A 25,203-nucleotide genomic window follows, 5' to 3' on the forward strand; every position below is an offset into this window, starting at 1 on the left:
AATCTTCCAAGTTGACTACAGATAGATGCGCTGTTTACAGCTAATATGATTAGTTTCGCCACGTGTTTCATTGTTTTGGCGAGACATTTGCGCATTGTTAAAATAACATAACGGCAGTTATAGTGGTGGTCCGTGATGTTTGTAAGACGCAGAGAACACCTCTGCCAGAAGTGACGGAGCTCCACCAAACTTTATCGCTTGGCACGGTTTCTGTTGCTGGCTGTCAGTCGAAGTGGAGAGGTATATCAATCTACACAATTCGGTCTTCCGGGAGGACGCAATGCATTTGGCACAACGTGGTTTAAATGTCCAATTTTGCACGATGACCCAAATATCCTCAACAACCACTCTTAGATAGCCTACAAACAATCCTCCCCTGACCAGCTGCCTCACGCGCTAACAGAACCGAAATGCACGAGCGTCGCTTGCGCTCATTTTCCAAAAGGAATGTTCATGTTTGAAGGTCACGTTTCGTACATTGCATTTCGCAGCAGACCGGTTGGGGGAAAAAAGACTAAAGAAATTTTAGACCTTGGTTAAAAATTTTAGACCTGGGACAGATATTTTAGACCTTTTTTAGGCCTAAAAAAGGGGATAAAAAAATTAAGACTTTTTTTTAGACTTTTTAGACCTTGGGGCTACCCTGTTTCCAGAATTCATGCTGCCCATTCACTAATGTTACCTTTTTCATGAATACTTACCACCAGCGTCAAATTCTAAGTATTCATTATGACTGGAAAAATTGACCTTTTCATACATGAAAAAGGGGATCTTCTCCATGGTCCGCCATTTTGAATTTCCAAAAATAGCCATCTTTAGCTGCAAAAATAACTGTTCTTGGACCATACTAGAAAATATTTGTTTATTACTTATTAAACGTGCATGTAAAGATGAAAAATGGCAATAGGCAGCCCAGTTTCAATGAGCAGCATAGTTGCAGTACCTTTTTTGACCATTTCCTGCACAGTCTCCCTTTACAGTTTTTCTCGATTGCCTCCACACAAGTTCTGGTACTTCACACACAATTCTCGGAACATCTCACCCATTTCCCAACTCCCCTAACCAATGTCACTGAACACTAAACACAATTCCTACTTAACACTCAAATTCCAGATTTAAAACACACTCTTTTCACACCATTACACACAATTCTCTGGATTACACTCAATTTTCATAAAGAAAAACACTGGGTTTCTCATGGAACACACTGTCATTCACAACACTACAATCAACTGCCATACTATGTTCACTTCCTCATCACATGGGCAAACTCTCTTCATACCGGTTTACAATCTGAAATCATCACCCCATAAGGACACACATTGTACACGTCATATTGATGAAAAATGAGGGGATGCAAGGAGAAAACACATTTGTTTAGTTTTTGAACTCAAAAATATGTTATACAAGACATCACTTCCATGTGGTTACCCAATATTTTACAATAAATTAGTGCATTTTTTTAAATGTCAGACAAAAATTTGCTGTTGATGCCTTCTCTGGGTGGATGCGCCATGCAAGACGGTATTTCCCTCGCTGCCTGACCAGGGAAACGATTGCATGTGATGTGGATGAGGTCCTGTGGCCAGACCACAATAGAAGGCAGGATGAAGCAGAGTAGATGTGAGTGTGTGTGTTTTTTTTTTTTTTTTCATAGCAATGTAATAGTATTTTTGTACTGCCAAATAGGCAATGGGGTTTATCTTTGTGTTGTTTTTGTGAAAAAGAAATAAAAATCTTTCTGTTTCTGTGTTGTGGGAATGAAGTTTTTCCAACTTATGTCACAGTATCCATGCAATCCAGAACAAAAAAAGCCCAAGTTAGTGGGAGAAATTAGTTTTACCCTGTGCCCAACAGTGTTTTAATGGGTCTGCAAATGTGTATTGTAGTGACTGTCTCTGTGTGTCATTTGACGACAAAATGAGGTTTTTAGAAGAGAGTACATTGTTTTGAGACAAGACGTGCATTTTTCAGAGGTAGTGAAGAGTTTGGCCCGTTGTGTGTGAGGTTTGGAGATTTGTGTGTAGAGTTTTGAGAATTCGAGGACCGATTCCGAAAATTGTGTGTAGGCAATCGAGAAAAACTGTAAAAGGTGCACTGTGTAAGATTGTGGCCAGAGTAGGCATTGCACCTATGCTGCTCATTGAAACAGTTCTACCTTTTGCCAAATTTGGTCTTTCATGAATATTTACCAAATAATAGGGCTGCACGATTATGGAAAAAAGAAATCATAATTAATCAGGATTATTGATCACGATTATTGATTTTTCACAGATTTTTTTGAAAATTATAACAAGATGAAATATAACCAAGAGTATATTATATACGGGATGAGCAAAATAAATTGAATTGTAAAGGCAATAGCATGAAACTTAGGTGGACAGATTTCTGGCCAGAAACACCAGCCTGTCAGTATGTTCTGGCTTCAAGGACGCTCGAAGGCAGGTCACTATTGCCACGATTAAATCACGATTGAAATCACGACTTCGATTTCACGGTTTTATCACAATTTTTGATTATTTTCGATTCATTGTGCAGCTAAATAATACACTAAAACGTACTAGTATGACCAAAGCACAATATGGACATTCTAAAGCACGAGAAATAAAACCGCAGTCATTTTCAATGGGGTCTTATTTCTGGTGTATTAGAATGTCCATACCACCAAAGCACCAAAACATGGCGTGGAACTCTACAGGGTACATTGAAGAGTGAAGTGTGGGTGACCAGGTCAACAAACAAGAACAGCTGATAGCAAAGCATCAAGGACATAAGAAAGAGAGAGTTCTAACCAAGTACCAAATTTCAAATGATTTGATGTGACCCGAATTTTGCTGAAGAAAACAGTAATTTTATTACAATATTCTAATAATGTGAATTCCCTAATTAGTGGGGTTTTTTTTGTTTTAGCTGGAAGGCCAAAATATTTAAAAATAAACAAATGAATGATTGGAATAGTTAAAAATCTGGGCAATGCATCTACAATCCATGACAGTTTAACATGATCGATGTAACTAGACTGCCTGTGCAGTCGCCTTCGACTGCTTAAGGTATATCCCCGAAACGCGACGCTTCCAGTCCCCAATCATTCCTACCACTCCGGTCCACATTTTCATGAACGTTTATGATAAATACAAAATATAAAATAAATATATTTAATATCTACACATAGATCAATGACGTGCAGAGGCTTAAAACCAAATGACTATTGTGAAAATGAAGGAAAAAATGGGGCAAATGGTAACACTGTTTTAATGGTTCACTATTACAGTGGATATACCACATTAGGTACAGTGTAATAACCAGTGTAACAATATTTAATACCACGTCATACCAGTGTGACACCATGTACCAATTTTGTACTTATATCATGTAGGCTATTTGTGTGTAAGTGGTATTACATGGTATTGCATATTTGTACACTGGTATTACACTAGTATTACATGGTATTACATATTGTTACACTGGTTATTACACTGTACCTGGTATTGCCTATTTTTACACTGGTATTACACTAGTATTACACGTTATTAAATATTGTTACACTGGTTATTACACTGTAGGCCTACCTGATATGGTAGATTCACTGAAATGGTGAACCATTAAATTAAGGAGTTACCGGGCAAATCAATCCACCCAGTCAGAAGTTATGGGCCAAATAAAAATTCCACCATTTTGAAAGTGTTGACCTCCAAACTCGAATCAGTTCATGAACCTACCCTGCAGCATTCACACACCAAATCTGGGACAAATCCATCCACCCGGTCAGAAGTAATGGGCCAAACAAAAATTCGGCCATCTTGAACTCGGCCATCTTGAAATTGTTGACCTCCAAACTCGAATCAGTTCATGAACCTACCCTAGAACATTCACACACCAAATCTGGGACAAATCCATCCACCCGGTCAGAAGTTATGGACCAAACAAAAATTCGGCCATCTTGAATTCGGCCATCTTGAAATTGTTGACCTCCAAACTCGAATCAGTTCATGAACCTGCCCTAGAGCATTCACACACCAAATCTGGGACAAATCCATCCACCCGGTCAGAAGTAATGGGCCAAACAAAAATTCGGCCATCTTGAATTCGGCCATCTTGAAATTGTTGACCTCCAAACTCGAATCAGTTCATGAACCTACCCTAGAACATTCACACACCAAATCTGGGACAAATCCATCCACCCTGTCAGAAGTTAAGGACCAAACAATAATTCGGCCATCTTGAATTCGGCCATCTTGAAATTGTTGACCTCCAAACTCGAATCAGTTCATGAACCTGCCCTAGAGCATTCACACACCAAATCTGGGACAAATCCATCCACCCGGTCAGAAGTTATGGACCAAACAAAAATTCGGCCATCTTGAATTCGGCCATCTTGAAATTGTTGACCTCCAAACTCGAATCAGTTCATGAACCTACCCTAGAACATTCACACACCAAATCTGGGACAAATCCATCCACCCGGTCAGAAGTTATGGACCAAACAAAAATTCGGCCATCTTGAATTCGGCCATCTTGAAATTGTTGACCTCCAAACTCGAATCAGTTCATGAACCTGCCCTAGAGCATTCACACACCAAATCTGGGACAAATCCAAACATCCGTTCAAAAGTTATCGCGTTAACACGAAAGACCTTACGCGGCGGCGGACGCGGCGGCGGCGGCGGCGGACGCGGCGGCGGCGGCGGCGGTGCACGCAAAACCATTACATCCCCGACGCTCCGCGTTTCGGGGATATAATTAGGGAAATAAATAAACTTATTCATGATATTCTAATAAAATGGCCAGGAGCTGTATATCCCTCAATGAACGTAATACAATTATGAAGTGATGTCATTCTGGGCTTAACACATGTGCAAGACAGCAAACCTTTAAGGTGGACACACCAGTCATCAACAGGAAGGTGACTTTGGCATTCAGCATCACCTGTTTTCATTTTTTAAAAGAACTAAACTCAGGGTTCCCACACCTTTTTCATGAACAAATTCAAGCACTTTTCAAGCACCTTCAAGCACCAAATTTTCAGTTTTCCTGCACCCTTAAATAGGTCGCGGGAAGGCAGTGTTTCCCCCAGAAAATTGGTTAGTCAAGGTGGTGAGGCTTCGAGTCTGTCCCTGGGGGGCGGCGTGGCGGGGGGTGCAAAGATATTCCTTCTGTCAAGTAGCCATTTTTGCAGCTGGCACCGTTCGGCCCTCCAGCAACACACTGCTTGACACTGCGCTTTGTTTTGGTACTAGCCGCCATTGATCTGAACAAGGTGGAATGAGGTGAACTCACCCCTTCTATGTCACGCATATCAAGCATAAAATTTGCATGTCACCAAAAAAAGTAAACATAACACTTTTTGGGAACGTTTTAACATGACTTTTAGGACAAAATAGCACCCAGACAATATCCCATTTTATTCACAAGGCTTAGAACTTTCAGAATCTGTCCTGGAAATGGTCAAATTCCTTTACTTTGTTTTCGTTTCATAAACACTTTAAGAGTGACTTCTATGAAGTTTTTTTCAGCTCTCTGGGACAGTAGCACAGCAAAGACTTTCTGTTGTGAGTTTGGCCAATCGTTTTGTCCACAACTGGAGCAAGAAACAGCACAAATTGATGTGAATTCCAGACATGTCAACAACTAACATTTCCCTTACACGCGGCACGCGATGTAAACGCAGTTAGCGATGATGCATGCGACTATGCGATTTGGACGAAGATTTTCGCATATCGCCGCGTCATAACGCATCGTTGCGCACATGTTCTGTTACTCACCCGATGTTACTTGTGTGTACACATGAATCAACTGCAATACCCTTACGGTCACTTCCTAATGCTTTCCCCCCATTCTGTGTTACCGTGGGACTAATTATCTAACCAATACATAACCAGCAGCTTGCTACAACTTGCATTACAACGTGTTTTTTTTTAACAGGTTTTTTTTTTTTTTTTTTGCCCTGGGACGCATTTTTTTTTTTTTTTTTTTTTTTTTTTTTTTTTAAGGGAACGTAGCCAAGGCGGGGGTGGGGTTTAGTCAAGGCGGCCGCCTTGATAAGAAAGCGCTGGGGGAAAGCCTGGAAGGGCGTGTGGGGGTCCTCCCCCAGCATTTTGTGTTTTTAAGATGCAATCTCCTGCATTCTAAACAATTTTAGGTTATCGAATGGCAAATCCCATCTGACATCTCACTCCCTCAGATTTTTGATGTACCTGAACAATTTATTTCAATTATTTGGCTTACTGAATTTGACTTTTGACACAAATTTCAAGCATTTTCAAGCACTTCACCAAACATTCAAGCATTTTCACAACCTTGAAAACACTTAATTGAAATTCTCAAGGAATAGTATTTTCAAGGAATTCAAGCACCAGTGGGAACCCTGTAAACTCTCAAAACAGCACTACTGCCCCGGCGTCCATGCTCCACTACAGTGTTTCCCAACCAGGAGTACGTGTACCACTAGGGGTACGCGAACACACCTCGGGGTACACAGAAAAATTTTATAATAGCAAATATATTGAGTGTAGTCACATTGGGATAGAGGAACAGAGCATGTGTGAGGGCGAGGGGGTGCTCATCATATGACAAAATGGCTTAGGGGGTGTGCAGGACAAAAAAGGTTGGGAAACACTGCACTACAGGATGGTACCGGAGTGGAGAGTAGAGTACAGCATTTTGGAAGGACAAAAACTTGTAAACATGGACAGCACAATAATTCTGTCTGATACAGTATGTACAACCAACTTCACTTACTTTCTGCAGATGCAGCGGACGCATCTTCATCTTCCTCTCCATTGATGACCTCCATCCTCTGATGCCCGGGACCAGGAACGCTAGACATCTTCTCCACCTCTTCTATTCTATCTCTTTCTTCTTCTTCCTCCTCCTCTTCATCTCCATTGATGACCTCAATCCTCTGACGCCCAGGAACGCTAGACATCTTCTGATGCCCGGGGCCAGGAACGCTAGATATCTTCTCCATCTCCACCTCCTCCTCCTCTTCTTCTTCTTCTATTCTATCTCTTTCTTCTTCATGCTCTTCCTCTCCTTCTCCATTGGTGACCATCACCCTCTCAGGTCCAGGGACAGGAACACTAGACACCTTCTTCATCTCCTCCTCCTCTTCTTCTTCTACTACTCCATTCCTTTCTTCTTCCTCCACCTCCTCTTCACCATTTCCTGCTCCATTGGTGATGATCACCTTCTCAAATCCAGGGAGAGGGCCGCTACATGCCTCCTCCTCCTCTTCTTGTTCTTCTCCATCTCTTCCTTCTTCTCCTCCTCCTCCTCCATCCTTTTCCTCTTCCTCTCCATTTTCATTAGTAACTACAACCTTCAGAAACCCTGGGTCAGGAGCAGTAGATGACTCGTCCTCTTCGGTTTTAATGTCTTGGTCCAATTCAGGCTTCTCATCCATTATCTATCTGCAAGAGGAGAGGAGTAAAGAGTTATTTCACATGATTTCAAACAGTTTGGGGCCCCACCAAAACACAGATTCTAAATGAACTAAGTGTGCCTTTTCAGTAGCAAGGTAGAACCCCTGAACCGCAGTTGCCTGAATCATGGGTAGGACACTTAATTGAACTGATATGAGCAAGCATGAATGAGAAGTGTCCCACCCTCCCCGCTTTTGTATAGGTTCGAATCCCAGCCCTACCTCCCTACACGCCCGAGCAAGACAAGTGTACCCACATCGCTTCAGGGACTAACAAATGTCCTGTAAATAGGCCTAATAACTGTAAGCCCCTTTGGATAACAATGATTCAGCTTAGTAATGGAATGGAACCAATCCATTAATCAATCAAAATTACTTGCATATCATCATACATAAAATTGTTCAATGTGCTTAAGAGTAGAGAAAGAGAAAAGACAATAACAAAGAAACTACGTTGTGTTATAGATATAATTCACCAAAGGCAGATGAGAATTAATTAAATATTTTAAAAACAAGTTGGGCTACTGTTGGGGCAGTTCTAATTTGGACTGGAAGTTGGTTCCAGCATTTTGCAGCATAATGACTATGACTACATGACATTTCTTGACGTGACTCTTGGCACAACCAGAGGATATTCTGAAGACCCTAAAGACATCTATTAGGATGATATTGCTCAATCATATTTGCATTAGGCCTAGGCTACAATGTATCTTTAACTTTGTTGTCAGCACAGCAGTTGCAGGAAAGGTTGCTGCAGCCACGACGGCGAGGTAAATTACACAAACGTGAAGGTCTCACGAGGAAAAAATCAGGTGATGGACTTGGTTTAATGTCTTACCAGCTGTCCGTGTAGTCTTGGTTTTCGGTATTAAATGAAGGGACTCCGGGAAAAAAACAGGACAACTTCTGTCTCCCAGTCCGGTAGGTTCGCGCCAGCACAGTGTGAAGCCAGCGGACAAACACGTTTGTTTCGGATGTCGTGTCACCGACAAGCGTCAACTTCAAAACCAAAGTCCCGTGTAGGACTAGACCAAAAGTGAAAGCAGTAATAACACTTTGATAAACAAAGGATTATCTTGTCAGTTGCCTTTTTAAATGTCGTAGTCTTTATTGTGCATATGTGGTGTGCGCCTTGTAGGCTCTTAAATCTCATTATAGACAGTAAAGGCGTTTGCTGCCGTCAATGCGGTGGGCAGCCAGCAGTGGCGTCAGCTGACCTAATGCAATACAGGGGCACAGTGGGCACTGAGATAACGTGAGCACGAAAGCAAAACATTGTGTCCAGTTATTTCTTCTTAGAACGCTTGTAAATCAATTATATTATAGCAAGTAGTGCTAAAATTGAGCTAAATTCCAAGGTAGCAAGGTTTTATTTGTGAAACCCATACTAGGGCACAGCAATTCAATAACCAGTAGTGTGCCCCTGAACAGGGTAGTGAGCTACATGGGATGGGCCTTACCTAGACCAGTGTTTCTCAACAGGGGTGCCGGGGCACCCTGGGGTGCCACAGGCCTCCCTCAGGGGTGCCGCGGAAACGTGGCTGATAAATAAATTATGTAATATAATACATATTTGTCTAAATTGATAAGTTAATGTTAGTCAGTGGAATCTTTCATCTGCCATCTACGCACAGTAAAGTAAATATAGGTCGCCCCAGTCAGCTGCAACTTCGAACGTAGGCCGTGTGACGTCTCCAAATGTGTTACTTTTCTAAGCTTGTGTGGCATCGGATGCGGAGCCATGTTACGGCTTGTTGGTTTGGGGTGCCTTGAAATTTGTCATGAATTGAAAGGGTGCCTCGCCTAAAAAAAGGTTGAGAAACACTGACCTAGACACACGAGGTCCACTCCATTATCCAAACTCCCGACCTCGATTGGTGCTTTTGGCCTCAAGCTTTGCCGATGTCCCGCCTCCGTGCAGAGATCAATTAAGTTATCCAAGCTGTCAACCTTGACACAGCCTTTTGAGTAGTTTTCCCCATTAATTAACCAACCAGTCTTGTCAACATTAATCATATGTTTTTTCATTCAAAATATGACTCATACTGAATTCCATTTTAACCCTATCCAGACCGGGCTTTTTTGGCATTCCTGGGACCGGGGCTCTTTTGACCCCCTAACCCCCCCGCTCATAACTTATGAACCGAATGGCGTATGACCGCCAAACTTGGAAGGGATGATCTTCAGCCAAAGATCTATGAATGACATCATTTTGGTGTCATTATTGGATATTATGACGTCATTAGGATGTCATTTCCTGATTTTATTGCCCAAAATGTCACCTTAATGTATTTTCCATCTAACTTGGGTAATGCACATTAATTTTGGTTATTATGTCCTTCAGACCACTTCAAATGTTCACAAGGTTGTCTGATGCTATTGAAAATGTAAAAAAATATGAAAAATGATGATGATGAGACTTAGATCAGTGATTTTTGGCCAGGTGTACCTGTCATAAAACCGTTGCCATGGCAACAACAGCAATGATAAACCTAATCTTTTGGTATCACACTGTAGCCAACTTCATTTTAGGAAAAGTCACAAAGTTTCGTAGTCATAGCTTTAGTCATTCAGGAGTTATACGACATCAAAGTTGGTGCGGGCACTTTTAGCCCCCCCCCCTGTATTTTAATATTTGTTTACCTGTCCAGGGACTGCAGATGGAAATTAGCTACTATATAGCTATAATCTGGCACAAGTCATCTTTTTACCTCTGTAAACAATGTCTATTGTGCATGGTCCCTGCTGAACTAAACTAAACTAAATAAACTAAACTAAACATTCAACATCCCAAATGCGAATGAGAAAATCAACTTTGAATTGAGAGCAGGGTATCTGACAGCTTCAGCTGGGTCCAGGACAGAAACCTCTGAATTTGGAGCAGGGATGCCCCCCCCCCTCTTTTGGAGCAGGGATGCCCAGGTTAAAGTGGTCAGATTAGAGCATTGGAGCAGGGATGCCCAGGTTAAGGTGGCCAGATTTAGTTTGAAGAGATTTTAGAGGGCAGATTACACTTCCGGCCAGAATAAACACTGACTAACAGATGGAGATGCTATGTATGAAACTACCTATGAAGGCATAGGCCTACTTAAAAAAAGAAATGGCATTGGTACCATGTAACGGAGGCTAACTAGCAGAGTTGGCGTGGAACGTTAGTAAACCTCCCTTCCGACAGCCTTCTACAGTGTCAATGCCGTTGGGCTGGTGGACTGGTCCTTTAGTCCAGCGGTATCATACTGAGTGCATCTTAATATGCGACCTTGCCTCCTCCACTTGCTTCTCGTCATGATGACATCACTGACAACAGCATTATATTTCAATATCTTGCAAAAGCTCAATTGTAGAGTCTTTTCCTCATTTGCAATTGGGATGGTGAATGAAAAACAGTCCCTCAAAAGTTGTTGTGGCTAGGCTGACAGCTGGGAAACTTTATCGTTTTCTCCACGGAGGAGGGGCCAGGAGGCGGGATGAGGAGACAAGCGCAAGTGGAGGAGGCAAGGTCGCATATTAAGACGCACTCACTGTACCTCCCATTTCCCAACCGATGTAGCCTAGTTGACGAGGTCGCAGGTACACGCCCCGAGGGGCTGTAAATGTAACAGCGTTAATTCAACCTTCTGAGTCGCTCCTACTCCTGTAAACCCTTCTCTCAATGTGCTGAAATAACCCTGGCTACGTTTACATGAGACATTTAATTCAGAATTAACTCACTTTAATTCTGAATAAAGCTTAATTCCACTTTGAAAACGTCATGTAAACACTCAACAATTCGGAATTAAATGAAAGATCAAAGTAAACTCGACGGAATTATTTAATTCTGAATTATTAATTCTGAATTAAAAATGTCATGTAAACATATCCACTTATGTTCCAAATCTGGCCCGCCATCAATTACATTCGGCCCGTGAGATGCAACAAATAGCAGTCCAGTAAGTGCAGTCAAATAGCCTTATTGAAAAAAAATGAAGACAGTAAGTATTAGTTCCACGCTTCTTTGTTTGTCCTGCATTCAGAATCAACTTTCTGTTCCATGGCTTTTAACAACCAAATTTTGCATTGATAGCTAGCAATCTTCAGCTAATGAAACAGTTTATTACAGTAATTAACAACTGGCAATTGTTACCGCAGGTTGCTAAAGCAGGTCGCCTTTGGTTGCGTTCAGATCGGAAGGCAGTGACTCGATGACTCCCCTCCTACATGAACAGGTCTCTGATCAGACAGGTGAAGTTAGCTGATGAGGCGGTCGTTTCGAACGGCACTAACTAGTGCGCTGCCCTGCGCATTTGATCTTACGGCGATTCCATGGCGGGAGTTAGGTTCATCACGTTAGCGCTTAGCTTGCTATTTGAATGGTGAATGACCGCCAGACGGCGGAATCGTAAAATAGGCTATAAATAGATCTAGCGACGGCATATTTACATACTACAACGTTGATTTATCGCTTCAATTCTCAACATCTGTGTACATAAGTGTCAGAATAAAGAACATTATAAGGTGGTAGCTTGGGTAGTAGCCATGTTTGTTTTTCTAGGTTTCCGGTTGAGAGGGAGGTGGCGCACAGCATTTTGGGTACAAAGGCAGCGAAGTCAGCATCTGATGGTGCCCTCAAATATCACCGTTACGCCCACAAATGCAGTCAACTGCCAAGGGAGGAAATAAAGCAATTTTTCGTTTCGATCCACACTTCATGACTCGATGTCCAGTTAGCTCACTGGAAGGACAGCTGTTCCCTGTTTCGAACGGACCCTTTGTCATGTAGCAGCACAGGAGATGTAGCAGTCTGTATTGTATCAGTACTTAGAAGAAAATGTTTGTTTTCAATTCAAATGACATGAAATTAATTGCATTTATGTTACATAACATTTATTGCCACCCGCGATACCCTTGCCTTGACAGAAAACATTTTTGGCCTGCACCCAAACCTAACTGCCTACCCCTGCCGTACAATGTACTGTGCACAATGAGAAATACCATTCCATATCTAAGACATTTCACCCTTTGAAAACATATCATTGGTCTATTCATGGAAGTCTACATTTATTTAGAAAAGAAACAAAATACTGTTGATTGGATGCCACCAAAAGACATTTCCTTCAAATAACACGTCAGAGAATGCATCAGAGAATGTGTCAGAGATTTTTGACAATAAAGTACACTTGACTTGAAGTGAAATTCTGAATTACTTTGACAACAAATATGGCTTGCCAAAGAAAATGTGCCCTGCTCCCCCTGAGAATGTTACCGTTTGCTAAAACAAATAAACAGTAGTAAGAGAATAAGAAGGAAGGAAGAAGAAGTTATCAAGTGAACCCATAGGCAGAGTGCACATCCTCACCAAAGTCTCCTCTCCCTAGGAATAACAAGATCAGGGCAAGTTACATACTTAATGCTGCAATTATATACAAAAGTAATATTTTTCCTCACAACGTGAACAGGTTTATAAGATTAATGCTAAACATTTAGCCTTACATACAATATAGTGCTGTTAAAAACTTAGTTGTTCCCCTCTGTCAGTGGAGAGAGACAAGTACAGAGGAGAGACATAACTTCATAACAAACCAGTACCGGCCCGGGACAAGAGTCCTATTTTAGAGTATTTTTGTGACCAAAACTCAGCAATGAGAGCACTTATACATTTTGTTCCCTAGCATGAACCCTTTCGTGGGATTTGAGATAATTTATCAGAGCAAAAGTCTTTCCGCAAAGCGTGCACTGAAATGGTTTCTCCCCTGTATGGAGTCTCTCGTGTTTTTTGAGATCGTGCTGGTGACCAAAGTTCTTTCCACACAGTGGGCACAGAAATGGTTTCTCACCAGTATGGGTCCTCATATGTATGCTGAGTTTCCTCTTGAAATGGAATCGCTTATCGCATACAGTGCACTGGAATGGTTTTTCCGTGGTGCTATGGAGGCATATAAGGTGGGTCTTGAGACCGCTTTTCTTACCAAAGCGCTTTCCACAGTGAGGACACTGAAATGATTTTTCCCCTGCATGGGCTCTCATGTGCCCAGAATGGACCATCTTGTGCTCCTTGAAACTGGTTGCGTGTGCTAATGTCTTTCCGCAGTCAGAACAGTGAAATGGCTTTTTTCCTGAGTGGATTGCCTCGTGCTTTCTCAAGTTGGACCGGTGGTTAAACATCTTTCCACACTGAGAGCACTGAAAGCGTCTCTCCTCGGACGGCATCGCCCTCTTCACACTGCTCTCCTGAGAGTTCTCAGGACCAAGACTCTTTCCACTCTTTTCCTCTGATTGCCCTCCCCCTTCATCAAGTTTCTGGTTGCCGTTTGCACCAGAGTGCTTGATCTGATGCTTCTCCAAGCAGCTCTTGTAATTAAACTCCTTTCCACATTCAGAGCACTGAAACGATTTATGGACGGATCCCTGATGGCTCTTGACATCGTCCTTTTGACTTAACGTCTTTCCGCACTCAACCGGTTCTTCCCCAACATGGGACGTCAGGTGAATATTGAGTCTCAATTTTTGCCAAAATCCTTTTCCGCATAGAGGACATTTAAACGGCCCTGAATGGGCCTGAATGTTGTGTTGCTTGAGCTCTTTTATTCGTGTAAAATTCTTTTCACATTTAGAGCATTGAAACAGCTTTTTTTCTGCTGAATGCATTGTCTGGTGTTTTTTCAGGTTGGCAATCTGGTTAAATGTTTTCCCACATTGTAAACATTGAAATGTTTTCTGTCCAATATGAGTCATTTCATGCTTTGTGAGTCTGATCTTGTCAGTGAAGCGCTCTCCACAAATAGAGCATGGAAATGGCTTGGCTTGACGACGTCTTCCTTTCCTGTTCTCCTCTCCATTCTGGCTTCCATTAGATTGGACACTTTGGCCCTCACCTGAAACATAAATAAAACACTTTTCAGACACGGCATTTAAAAAAAAAAAAAAGACTCATTCCACATGAGTCAGACTTACATTTTACCAGACTTGTGTAAATACAGTTCTGATGTTCTACCTTGCCACTGAAAAACCACACCAAGGTTCACTAAAAACCATACCGGGCAGACTCCGAAGTGTCAGCCTGATCATCATCGACTTTCAAATCTCTTCGAGACTTGACCTAGAGCATAACAATTAACATTTCCCAAATGGCCTCCCTTGGTTTGCTAATGATTGTCTGCTTCCCGACAAAGTGGGAGGAGTTCCCGTATTTACGGGAACTCAGAAAGTACTTGCATTGCTGACCTGACTGGTAGCAACGCTGAAGCTGTTGCGTCACTAGGAGGGCACAGTCTGGCTACCGAAGTGTACTTTTAAGTGACCTTAAAAGGTGCGCTGTGTAAGATTGTGGTCAGAGTAGGTATTGCAACTATGCTGCTCATTGAAACAGTGCTGCTTAATGCCAAATTTGGTCTTTTCCTGAATATTTACTAAATAAATAAACTAATATTTACAAGTATGACCAAAGTACAAAGGTTTTCAGGTAAAAGAGTTTCTGGAGATTCAAAATGACGGACAATGGAGGATCCACCTTTTTATTTATGAAAAGTGCAATTTTCCCAGTCATAATGAATACTTAGAATTTGATGGTGGTGGTAAGTATTCATGAAAAGGGTAACATTTGTGAATGGGCAGCATGAATTCTGGAAATTAACCACTACAAATATTACACAGTGCAAAATATTACACAGTGCACCTAACTTAAGTCAGTACGGCAATTCAGCTGACTTCATATTTAAATATGTTCGAGGAATATTCATCTCTCGCCAAAATGAATACCTTAGTCAGGATGTCTTCTAAGAAATGGTGGCAGTTCGACTATGCTGTCATTAATGATTTTGTTTAACAGTACATCACGAAAGTGAGTACACCCCTCACACAGTTTTTGCAGATTTGTGAGTATATCTTTTCATAGGAAAGCATTACAGAAATTTCACTTTGACACAATGATTAGTGACATTTTAACAACATATTTAATCATTTAAATTTCTTGTTCACTGAGAAAAAAACCAAAATACAGTCATTAATGTTTGAACATGTACTCACAAAAGTGAGTACACCCCAGATTAAAATCCGGTAGAGAAGGGGCTGTGTTGGCTCGAATCGTCTCGAAATGAAAAGGGATTAAAAGGGAGGTCATCAGTGTGCGTTTCAACCTTTCTTTGCATTGAACTTTTACATTTTGAGTGTGCATCTGACTTAAATAGATTGGTGTGAGATTTGAATGCAATCCTATGGAGAATATCATGATCTGCTTCAGTAGTCACAGTGCATGTTGACATGCATGTTTCTTTTAGGTGTATTTCAGATTGCCAATGTTGACAGCATTCATGCATCCCCAAACCATGTCAGTCCCACTACCATGCTTGGCTATTGAGAGGATACACTTTTTAGATCCGTCCCAGCATCTATGTCTGTCTGTCCGTCCGTCTGAAACGCATTCCTTCAATTGTTCATTCCTGTGGCCACAAGGCGGCAGAGTTGCCATTTTGGACCGGAGCGAATGCATGCAAGCCAGAACGTATATGATATGTTACCAAACAGGCAAGACTAACCTGATTGCATTGTGATACAACTGAGGGGGGCATTCAAATTTCGTTTGGACAATGGGAGGCAACTTTATTTTGGTTCGTCTGAAACTCGCGGAAATGAACGATTTAGAAGTCGGCAGGCAGTTTTTGACACAGATGTTTGTGCTCGGATAGAGAGGCGTTTGCATTGCATAACTCTCCACGACATGGAACCGTAGGCCTAATTAGTTGACAGGCGACCCGCAGCGCATACAGCTCTTCCTCTAAACGTGGACCTGTAACATTTGGTTATAGCTTTTCTCCTTTCAAAACATTCACATTTTCCTTTGTGCGTGGATAGAGCGTTTGCATTGCATAACGCTCCACGACATGGAACTGTAATTAGTTGACAGGCGACCCGCAGCGCAGCTCTTCCTCTAAACGTGGACCTGTAACATTTGGTTAGCTTTTTCTTTCTTTCATAACATTCACATTTTCCTCTGCTTTTCTCCAGTCCACAAACTCGGGTTCAGAGGTCTGTGTGTAGCGAGTTTACTTCTGCCTTTTCAGTAGTCAGGCGTTCGTTGACATATGAGGGACGCATATGTTGTCCGCCTGTCGGCCTTGTTTTGTAAACATTTCTTGTTTACCACCACACATGCTTGACACCATCTGAAGCAAATTTGTTTATCTTGGTCTCTTCAGATCACACAACATGGTTCCAGTGATCCATATCCTTGGTCTGTTCATCTCTCTTGAGACCAAGATAAACAAATTTGCTTTAGATGTACACGTATCCTTCTTAATGCCCCCCTAGTGCATCCCAACGCCCCCTGGCCATTGTAAAGCCCCCGTTGCATTACACTGCAGGATAATACTGTAGTAGAGTAGAGTAGAGGAGCATCCATTTTGGAATAACAAAAACATTTGAACATGGACAGCACAATAATGTGTCTTTCAGCAGATACAGGGTATGTTCCAATATGCGACCTTGCTTCCTCCACTTGTGCTTGTGGCCTCGTACCAGGAAGTAATAAGTCATGATGACATCACTGACAACAGCATTATATTTCAATATCCTGCAAAAGCTCAATTGTAAAGTCTTTTTACCTTCGCCAAGACAAAGTCGGCCAAGGTTATGTTTTGACCGCTGTGTATTTATTTATTTATTTATTTATTTGTGAATATGTTTGTTTGTTTGTACTTCGTATAACTCAGTCAGAACTTAGACGATTTTTATGAAATTTGGTGGGATGATTGGTCATGACCCAAGGAACAATCGATTAGTTTTTGGGAGTAATTGGGTCAAAGGTCAAAGGTCAAGGTCAAAATGTTTATTTGTACTTCGTATAACTCAGACAGAACTGAGCCCATTTTTATGAAATTTAGTGGGATGATTGGTCATCCGACTAGGGTGGCCATCGGTCCGTTTTTACGACCTGTTCACGACATCCGTGTGTCCCTCTCTTTGTCTTTCCTTTCCTCCTAGCCTTTTGCTTATGGCCTCGAGCTGCGAGGCAACGTCATCGACGCAAACTAGACCTTGATAGTTGGTCGCGTTTCCGATATCTGCGGCCGCCATGTTACTCCAGATATAACCCCTCGCCCAGCGAATTAACTGTATTGCTGTCGCCTTGTGTCGGGGAAATCTCCGTGCAATAGCCATATATGAAGTTCATTAACTGACTGTATGAAAGTTAAATAAGGATATTATTGCCTACTGTCTGTTTAATATTTTTTTTCCTGCACTGTTGGCAACGCATTGGCCTAGTGCTAAGTGTGTCCGCTAAATGCCTTTACAACGATACGAGGGTTCTCACAACTTTACAAACAGGGCAAAGAAACGTCTTTCTGCACGGGCGCTGTCTGTATTTTGAGCTCGTGTTGTTGGTTATCCAGCGTCTACATGAAAAAAAAAGGTCGATAGAAGCGGTTTGCCTCCCTTAAAACCCCGCTGATAATACTTCTGACCAACTTTGAGTAAAGTAGGCTAAATCAAATTAATTGTTGGCTATTAGGCCTGCACGACTACCCAAAATACATTTTTTTTAAAAATATGAAATAGCCTACACAGACAACAACGGAAGGATTTGTCTATCGTAACCTGCCGTCTGATACAATATTAAGTTAGTGGTGATGACTCCTTTATCGGAGTGAGGTAATGCAATGCGAAAATCCTTCCCCCCAAAAATATTGTTTTACAAGTAAAACTGTTGTTGGCAGCTGAGTTGTCTGAGGTAAGATGGCAGCGCTGTTCCCTGATTTCTGCCTACAGTTTAGAATGCCAACTTCACAATTTTCTCCACGGAGGCGGGGATTCGGCAAGTCGAAGCAATGGGTGCGCGCGAGGACGCTAGGTTAGAAAGTTAAGGGGCGGGGTCGTCCGGCCGAAGTCCGGACAGCTGGTCACCCTAGTCATGACCCAAGGAACAATCCATTCGTTTTTGGGAGTGATTGGGTCAAAGGTCAAAGGTCAAGGTCACGAAAAGGTCAAAAACGTAAATTGAGCCGATTTTTATTAAATTTAGTGGGATGATTGGTCATGACCCAAGGAACAATCGATTACTTTTTGGGAGTGATTGGGTCAAAGGTCAAGGTCACGAAAAGGTCAAAAACGTAAATTAAGCCAATTTTTATGAAATTTAGTGGGATGATTGGTCATGACCAGGGCTCTAAATTAACACACGCCAACACGCCAAACAGGGGTGAAAATTCATTTTGGCTAGTAGAAAAAAATTTGCCAATTTGGCTAGTAGTTCCCGAGTACAATAAATTATGAACGGTAAACCGCTGCTCTGACGAACGTTAGACGGCGAGATTCCCTACATTACCCATGGACACTAGCGTCACGACGTAGCCTCCCACAGTGGGCTTTCCAGTGCAGCGAGCGGCAACTCCATGCTGTTGCGCGCGCCAGGATTGAAAACATTCTGTCAGCTAAGCTGCGCTCACACTATTCTGACAGGCAGCTCTCCTCCTATGCTCTCGTCGCTTTCGCTACAACCTTTTTAACGTCACTACTGCTATGAACATTGCTGTAACAGGCTGCATTTTTGAAGCAGCGAGGCCCTGGCCGTTTCAATAACAGGAGTTACGCAGATTATGCATAGAGCTACTTCTGTTCTGTAGACTATGTTTTGTGCGAGTGATGAGAATGTGACGGGGGTTAGCGCAAGGTTCTGTGCGTTGGTGAATGCTAGTAGTAATTGTAACCGTAATAATAGTGACGTTAAAAAATGAGTGGCTGTGGAACGAAATAGCGACAAGGGCAGAGGAGGAGAGCTGACTGTCAGAGTAGTGTGACCGTAGCTGTCAGTTCAGTTGTCTTCTGAAATGTTCCGAGTCCTGGCGCAACTAAGTTGGAAAGCCATCGGAAAGAAAAAAAAGCAACCAACGACGAAGCTGTCGAAGTAACAACGGAAGCGAATATTCCCGAGATATTGTTTACTTTTAGTTAAACTAGGCTTCTTGTCATTTTGTTGCGCATGGTAGAGAAGAGCTCCTCCTCTCTCCTCTCATCTCTTCTCCTTCCTTGGGGTGTGCGTAGGCCTATGTGAGGTTTTGTAGTGTTAAGCTGTGTGCTTGGTTAGCCTACTGTATGTTAAAGGTCTGTTATGTGAGTGGCTTGTGTGATGTGATTCAGCTGTTTTCAGAGGAATTGAACAAAAACTAATCAAATTGATTATGCCTAAGTAATGAAAGTAAAAAATAAAGCAGAAGTTAAAAAATAATGAAAAAAATATATAGCCTATAATATGCTTATTATGTAGGCATATAGTAGCTTATGCAGGCCTATGGTGTATCTGTAGAAATAGTTGAACAAAATGACCATAATTAAAAAAACTTAAAAAAAAAACTAGCCTAAAGCATAGTTTATTTTGGCGAGATAAAAAAATGGCTTGTTGAACTTCTGTTTGGCTGGTAAGAAAAAATGTCCACTAGCCAAATTGGCTGGTGGTGGAAAAAGTTAATTTAGAGCCCTGGTCATGACCAAAGGAACAATCGATTACTTTTTGGGAGTGATTGGGTCAAAGGTCAAGGTCACGAAAAGGTCAAAAACGTTTTTCTTTGCCAAGCACTATATGCCAGAACAACGTGTGCATGCTGAATTGAATAAGAGGTCAAGACTGGGCCAAAAATGTAATATTACGATATTCCGGTCCAATTTCAATGAAACTAACATCAAAATTTGGAGAATGTTATGCCCCACACTCTGAAGATGGCCAGAAAAAATAAGTGGCATAGGCGAAGGTTTGCGCTCTACCGAGTGCCCGTTCTAGATTTGCAATTGGGATGGTGAATGAAAAACAGTCCCCCAGAAGTTGTTGTGGCTAGGCTGACAGCTGGGAAACTTTTCTCCACGGAGGAGGGGCCAGGAGGCGGGGTGAGGCCACAAGCGCAAGTGAAGGAACCAAGTTTGCATATTGGAATGCACACACAGTATGTACAACCAACTTGACTTACTTTCAGTGGACCCCACTTCCTGTTCCGCTCCTTCTCCATTGGTGACCTCCATCCTCTGATGCCCAGCGCCAGGAATGCTAGACATCCTCTGATGCCCGGGGCCAGGAACGCTAGACATCTTCTCCACCTCTTCTATTCCATCTCTTTCTTCTTCTTCTTCCTCCTCCTCTTCATCTCCATTGATGACCTCAATCCTCTGACGCCCAGGGCCAGGAACACTAGACATCTTCTCCACCTCCACCTCTTCTATTCTATCACTTTCTTCTTCTTCTTCTTCTTCCTCTCTTTCTCCATTGATGATCAGCACCCTCTCAAGTCCTGTGACATGAATGCTAGACACCTCCTCTTCGTTTTGCTCTTCTTCTTCTCCATCTCTTTCTTCTTCTCCTCCTCCATGTCTTTCTTTTCCCTCCTCTTCTCCATTTTCATTAATAACTACGACCTTCAGAAACCCTGGGCCAGGAGCAGTAGACGACTCATCCTCTTCAGTTTTAATGTCTTGGTCCAATTCAGGCTTCTCATCCATTATCTAATCTGCAAGAGGAGAGGGGTAAAGAGTCATTTCACATGAAATCAAACAGTTTGGGGCCCCACCAAAACACAGATTCTAAGTTAACTAAGTGTGCCTTTTCAGTAGCAAGGTAGAACCCCTGAACCGCAGTTGCCTGAATCATGGTACCAATATTAAGGGAGAATCGGACTTTTGAACGTTTTAAATAAAAGGGTAGGACACTTAATTGAACTGATATGACCAAGCATGAATGAGTAGTGTCCCACCCTCCCCGCTTTTGTATAGGTTCGAATCCCAGCCCTCCCTCTCCCTACACGCCCGAGTAAGACACGTGTACCCACATCGCTTCAAGGACTGTAACAAATGCCCTGTAAATAATAACAACTGCAAGTCGCTTTGGATAACAATGATTCCGCTTAGTAATGTAAATGGTAAGTTACCAATCCATCAATCAATCAAAATTACTTTAGCACATTATCATCATACATAAAATTGCACACTGTACTAAAGAGTAGAGAAAGAGAAAAGACAATGACAAAGAAACTACATTGTGTTATAGATATAATTTGATTCACCAAAGGCAGATGAGAATTAATTAAATATTTAATTTATTTTAAAAACAAGATGGGCTACAGTTGGGGCAGTTCTAATTTGAACTGGAAGTTAGATAGCATTTTGCAGCATAATGACTATGGCTGAGTCTCAAATCACACACTTGTGTCAGTGCACTGACAGTCACTGCACAGTGCACACAGTGCACTGAGGTCTTTAGTGCATAGTGTTGTGGAAAAAATTGAGCACCATCACAGTGGGTTTACATACAGTGTTCAATCTCGCCCTCCAACCCGTGCCTGCAGTTCACCTAGAGAGCGCTGTCGAGACAGCAGAGCCCATAAGGCTGGCGCTAACAACTGACAATTGTGCTCGCTGTCGGCTGAAACTTGACAATATTATTGTAAGTTCTGAGAAACCAATGTGGATGTAAATGAAATGTACAATAACCTGGGAGGTATGTCCTTCTGATTTCTTACAGCATTGGCATTTATGAGTCAGGCTCCGCTAACATCTTGCTAACAAAATTGCTTTACGGCCGTCGTGATCACAGCAATGCAGCCGGCCGACCAATCCAAACGCAGTGTGTGAAGCCACTCATGACGTCATTTTGACAATAAAGACGTATTTTACAAAGATCCAGAGAGTTTAAACATTCAAACTTAGTGCTGTTTGAAAGGATAATTCAATCTGCCTTTGGGAAAAATAAAATGAAACGACGATACCAATTCTCTCCCAAAGCAATGGCAGCATCTGTGGATGAGCTCCATGGACCCCATTCATTCTAACAGCCTCTGCGCTCCTTGGCGCTCCTCTGGGCTGTCTGGATGGCGCCACTTAGTGGACAGTACCACCCGGAAAAAGTCGCGAGATTCCTCTCTCGTACTACCCATAAACACTGGCTGAATCTCAATTGGTGCACTTGTGCACTTCAGAGTCCATGTTTCAGTGTGTATGCCGTATTAGTTACGCACTGAAACATAGTGCCTGAAGTGCACATAACAAGTGCGCCATTTGAGATCCAGCCACTCTCTGGCACTATGCACTGTGCCCTCACTGGAAGTGACGGCTGAGCATGGCATTAGCTCGCCAAAATATTAGTTGGCTACTGTTTACAATGCACAGTGTCTGGTGCTTGTATTTCCATGTCCTTCACCCCAAAGGACAACAATCACGTATACAATACTTTGGTTGGCATACAAAGGTTGGTGTCCCATCAACATTACTTACAGAATTAGGAGACTGTTGACCAAACTCTTCTACTGAACTGAATGCCACATTTCCTCCGTGTCATTGTCAACATGGCCGCCGTTTAGTGCGTGCAGTGTCCATATGGGCTGAATCTCAAATGGTGCACTTGTGCACTTCAGTGTTCATGTTTCAGGCTGTCTCAAATGCCGCACTTGTGCACTTCGGGCACTGTTTTTCAGTGCCTATAGCGCTCACGCTGAAAATTTCATTTGAGCCAGTGCACTTAAAGTGCCAGGATGATCCCCTAACAATGGCGGAAAAATGCAGTGCTTGAATGATGGACACTGCACGCACTAAACGGCGGCCATGTTGACTATGACACGGAGGAAATGTGGCATTCAGTTCAGTAGAAGAGTTTGGTCAACAGTCTCCTAATTCAGTAAGTAATGTTGATGGGACACCAACCTTTTCATGCAAACCAAAGTATTGTATGTGTGATTGTTGACCTTTGGGGTGAAGGCCATGGAAATAAAAGCACCAGACGCTGTGCATTGTAAACAGTTGCCAACTCATATTTTGGCGAGCTAATGCCATGCTCAGCCGTCACTTCCAACGAGGGCACTGTGCATAGTGCTCAGATTTTTCCACGACACTGTGCACTAAAGACCTCAGTGCACTGTGCACACTGTGCACTGACTGTCAGTGCACTGACACAAGTGCGTGACTTGAGACATAGCCTCAGTGTGTATGCCGTATTAGTTACGCACTGAAACTAGTGCCTGAAGTGCACAAGTGCGCCATTTGAGATCCAGCCATTCAGCACTGCATTTTCCCGCCATTGTTAGGGGATCATCCTGGCACTTTCAGTGCACTGGCTCAACTGAGATTGTCAGCGTGAGCGCCCTAGGCACTGAAATACAGTGCCCGAAGTGCTCAAGTGCGTGATTTGAGACACAGCCTATGACTACATTCCACTCTGTCTCGACTTGACCCTTGGCACAATCAGAGGAGATTCTGAACACCTAAGACATCTATTAGGATGAATATTGCTCAATCATATTTGCATTAGACCTAGGCTACAATGCATAACTTTGTTATCAGCAGTTGCAGGTATGCAGCAGCCATGACGGCGAGCCAAATTACACGAACGTGCAGGACTCACGAGGAGAATTGGGTGATGGAGGTGGTTTAAGGTCTTACCTGCTGTCCGTGCAGTGTTTGGTTTTCGGTATTAAATGAAGGACTCCGGGGGAAAAACAGGACAACTTATGTCTCCCAGTCCGGTAAATTCGCGCCAGCACAACGTGAAACCAGCGCATATACACGTTTGTTTCGGATGTCGTGTCAGCAGCAATAACCAACTAGCGTCAATTTCAAAACAAAAGTCCCGTGTAGGATTAGGTCAAAAGTGAAAGCAGTAATAACACTGTGACAAACAAAAATTGAACTGCTGCCCTCAGGGAGGCGCTACGGATAATTCATTGCTAACAAGAACATTTATAAACATAATTTTATGAAAAATGCAATTTCCATAGTCAATAAGCTATGGAAAAGCTAGAGATGGGGTTTTGAACTAATGTCTGACTTATGATGTGTGTGCTGGGAGGGGTGGTTGCGGGTGTGTGTGTGTGTGTGTGTGGATGCAGCATTTATATGTGTGTTTTCTGTCTATTTGTGACTATCTGTGCTTATATCCTGTTTTTTACCCTGTGAGACCAAAGGAAATTTCCGGCTTGCTTGCATGATAATAAAGTATAATATAATCTCATCGGAAAGGACTGTCCTGTCAGTTGCCTTTTTAAATGTCGTATTCTTTATTTTGCATATGTGGTGTGTAGGCTCTTAAATCTCATTATAGACATACTGTAAAGGTGTTTGCTGCCGTCAATGCGGTGGGCAGCCAGCAGTGGCGTCAGCTGACCTAATGCAATACAGGGGCACAGGGGGCACTGAGATAACGTGAGCACGAAAGCAAAACATTGTGTCCAGTTATTTCTTCTTAGAAAGTCTGTAAATTATTATTTATTATTATATATTATTGCAAGTAGTGCTAAACTTGAGCTAAATTCCAAGGGAGCAAGGGGATTTTCTTTGTGAAACTCATACTATGCTCAGCAATTCAATAGCCAGCAGTGTGCCCCACAGGGTGGTACATGGGATGGGCCTTACCCAGACACACGAGGTCCACTCCATGGGCAGAGAAATTAGAACACAGGGAGAAGGTTCAGTCTCATTGGTTCCCATTGTAGCCAGTTAGCTTTGCATGCATACTGCAGTAACGAGCGTAGGCCAGTCCTTCATGTGGGAAAATGTATGGAATGGAAAGGGGAACCCATGCTAAATACATTGCTACTGCCATTTCCAGTCACAAATATTATCAACAAAACATTCCTGGTAAGCACTATGACTGTTGTTTAACAATAGGCTGTATTGACAAATCGTTCAGGTGTGTAGTTTTACAGCAGGTTAGAAGATTTCAACCTGTACTCGCTAGCATCGTGCTAATGTTTATGGGTTTGGCCCCATAAAAATTGAGCTTTGTGACCCAGTATATAATAATCTAGTGGCGCAAAATAATCGAAACGCTACTCAAATGGGGT

The 25,203-nt window shown here is 42.4% G+C and overlaps 1 protein-coding gene across 2 annotated transcripts in view; it reads right to left on the reverse strand.

The window, feature by feature from the left end:
• Positions 1-12,279: 12,279 nt before the first annotated feature.
• LOC134445623 (zinc finger protein OZF-like) overlaps positions 12,280-25,203 on the reverse strand; it is a 29,829-nt gene continuing 16,905 nt past the window's right edge. Inside the window, exons 1-3 of one of the 2 annotated variants that reach the window (XM_063194667.1) lie at positions 23,804-23,976; positions 20,350-20,883; positions 12,280-14,271 (exon numbers count right to left, since the gene is read on the reverse strand). In XM_063194667.1, the coding sequence (XP_063050737.1) occupies positions 13,049-14,271; positions 20,350-20,875 (1,749 nt within the window). In that variant the 5' untranslated portion in view covers positions 20,876-20,883; positions 23,804-23,976 and the 3' untranslated portion in view covers positions 12,280-13,048. Of the gene's footprint in view, positions 14,272-20,349; positions 20,884-23,803; positions 23,977-25,203 lie in introns of those variants that run through there. The other variant, XM_063194668.1, reaches the window with a different exon arrangement.

This window comes from Engraulis encrasicolus, chromosome 3, assembly GCF_034702125.1.
Source record: "Engraulis encrasicolus isolate BLACKSEA-1 chromosome 3, IST_EnEncr_1.0, whole genome shotgun sequence".
Classification (NCBI taxonomy): Eukaryota; Metazoa; Chordata; class Actinopteri; order Clupeiformes; family Engraulidae; genus Engraulis; species Engraulis encrasicolus.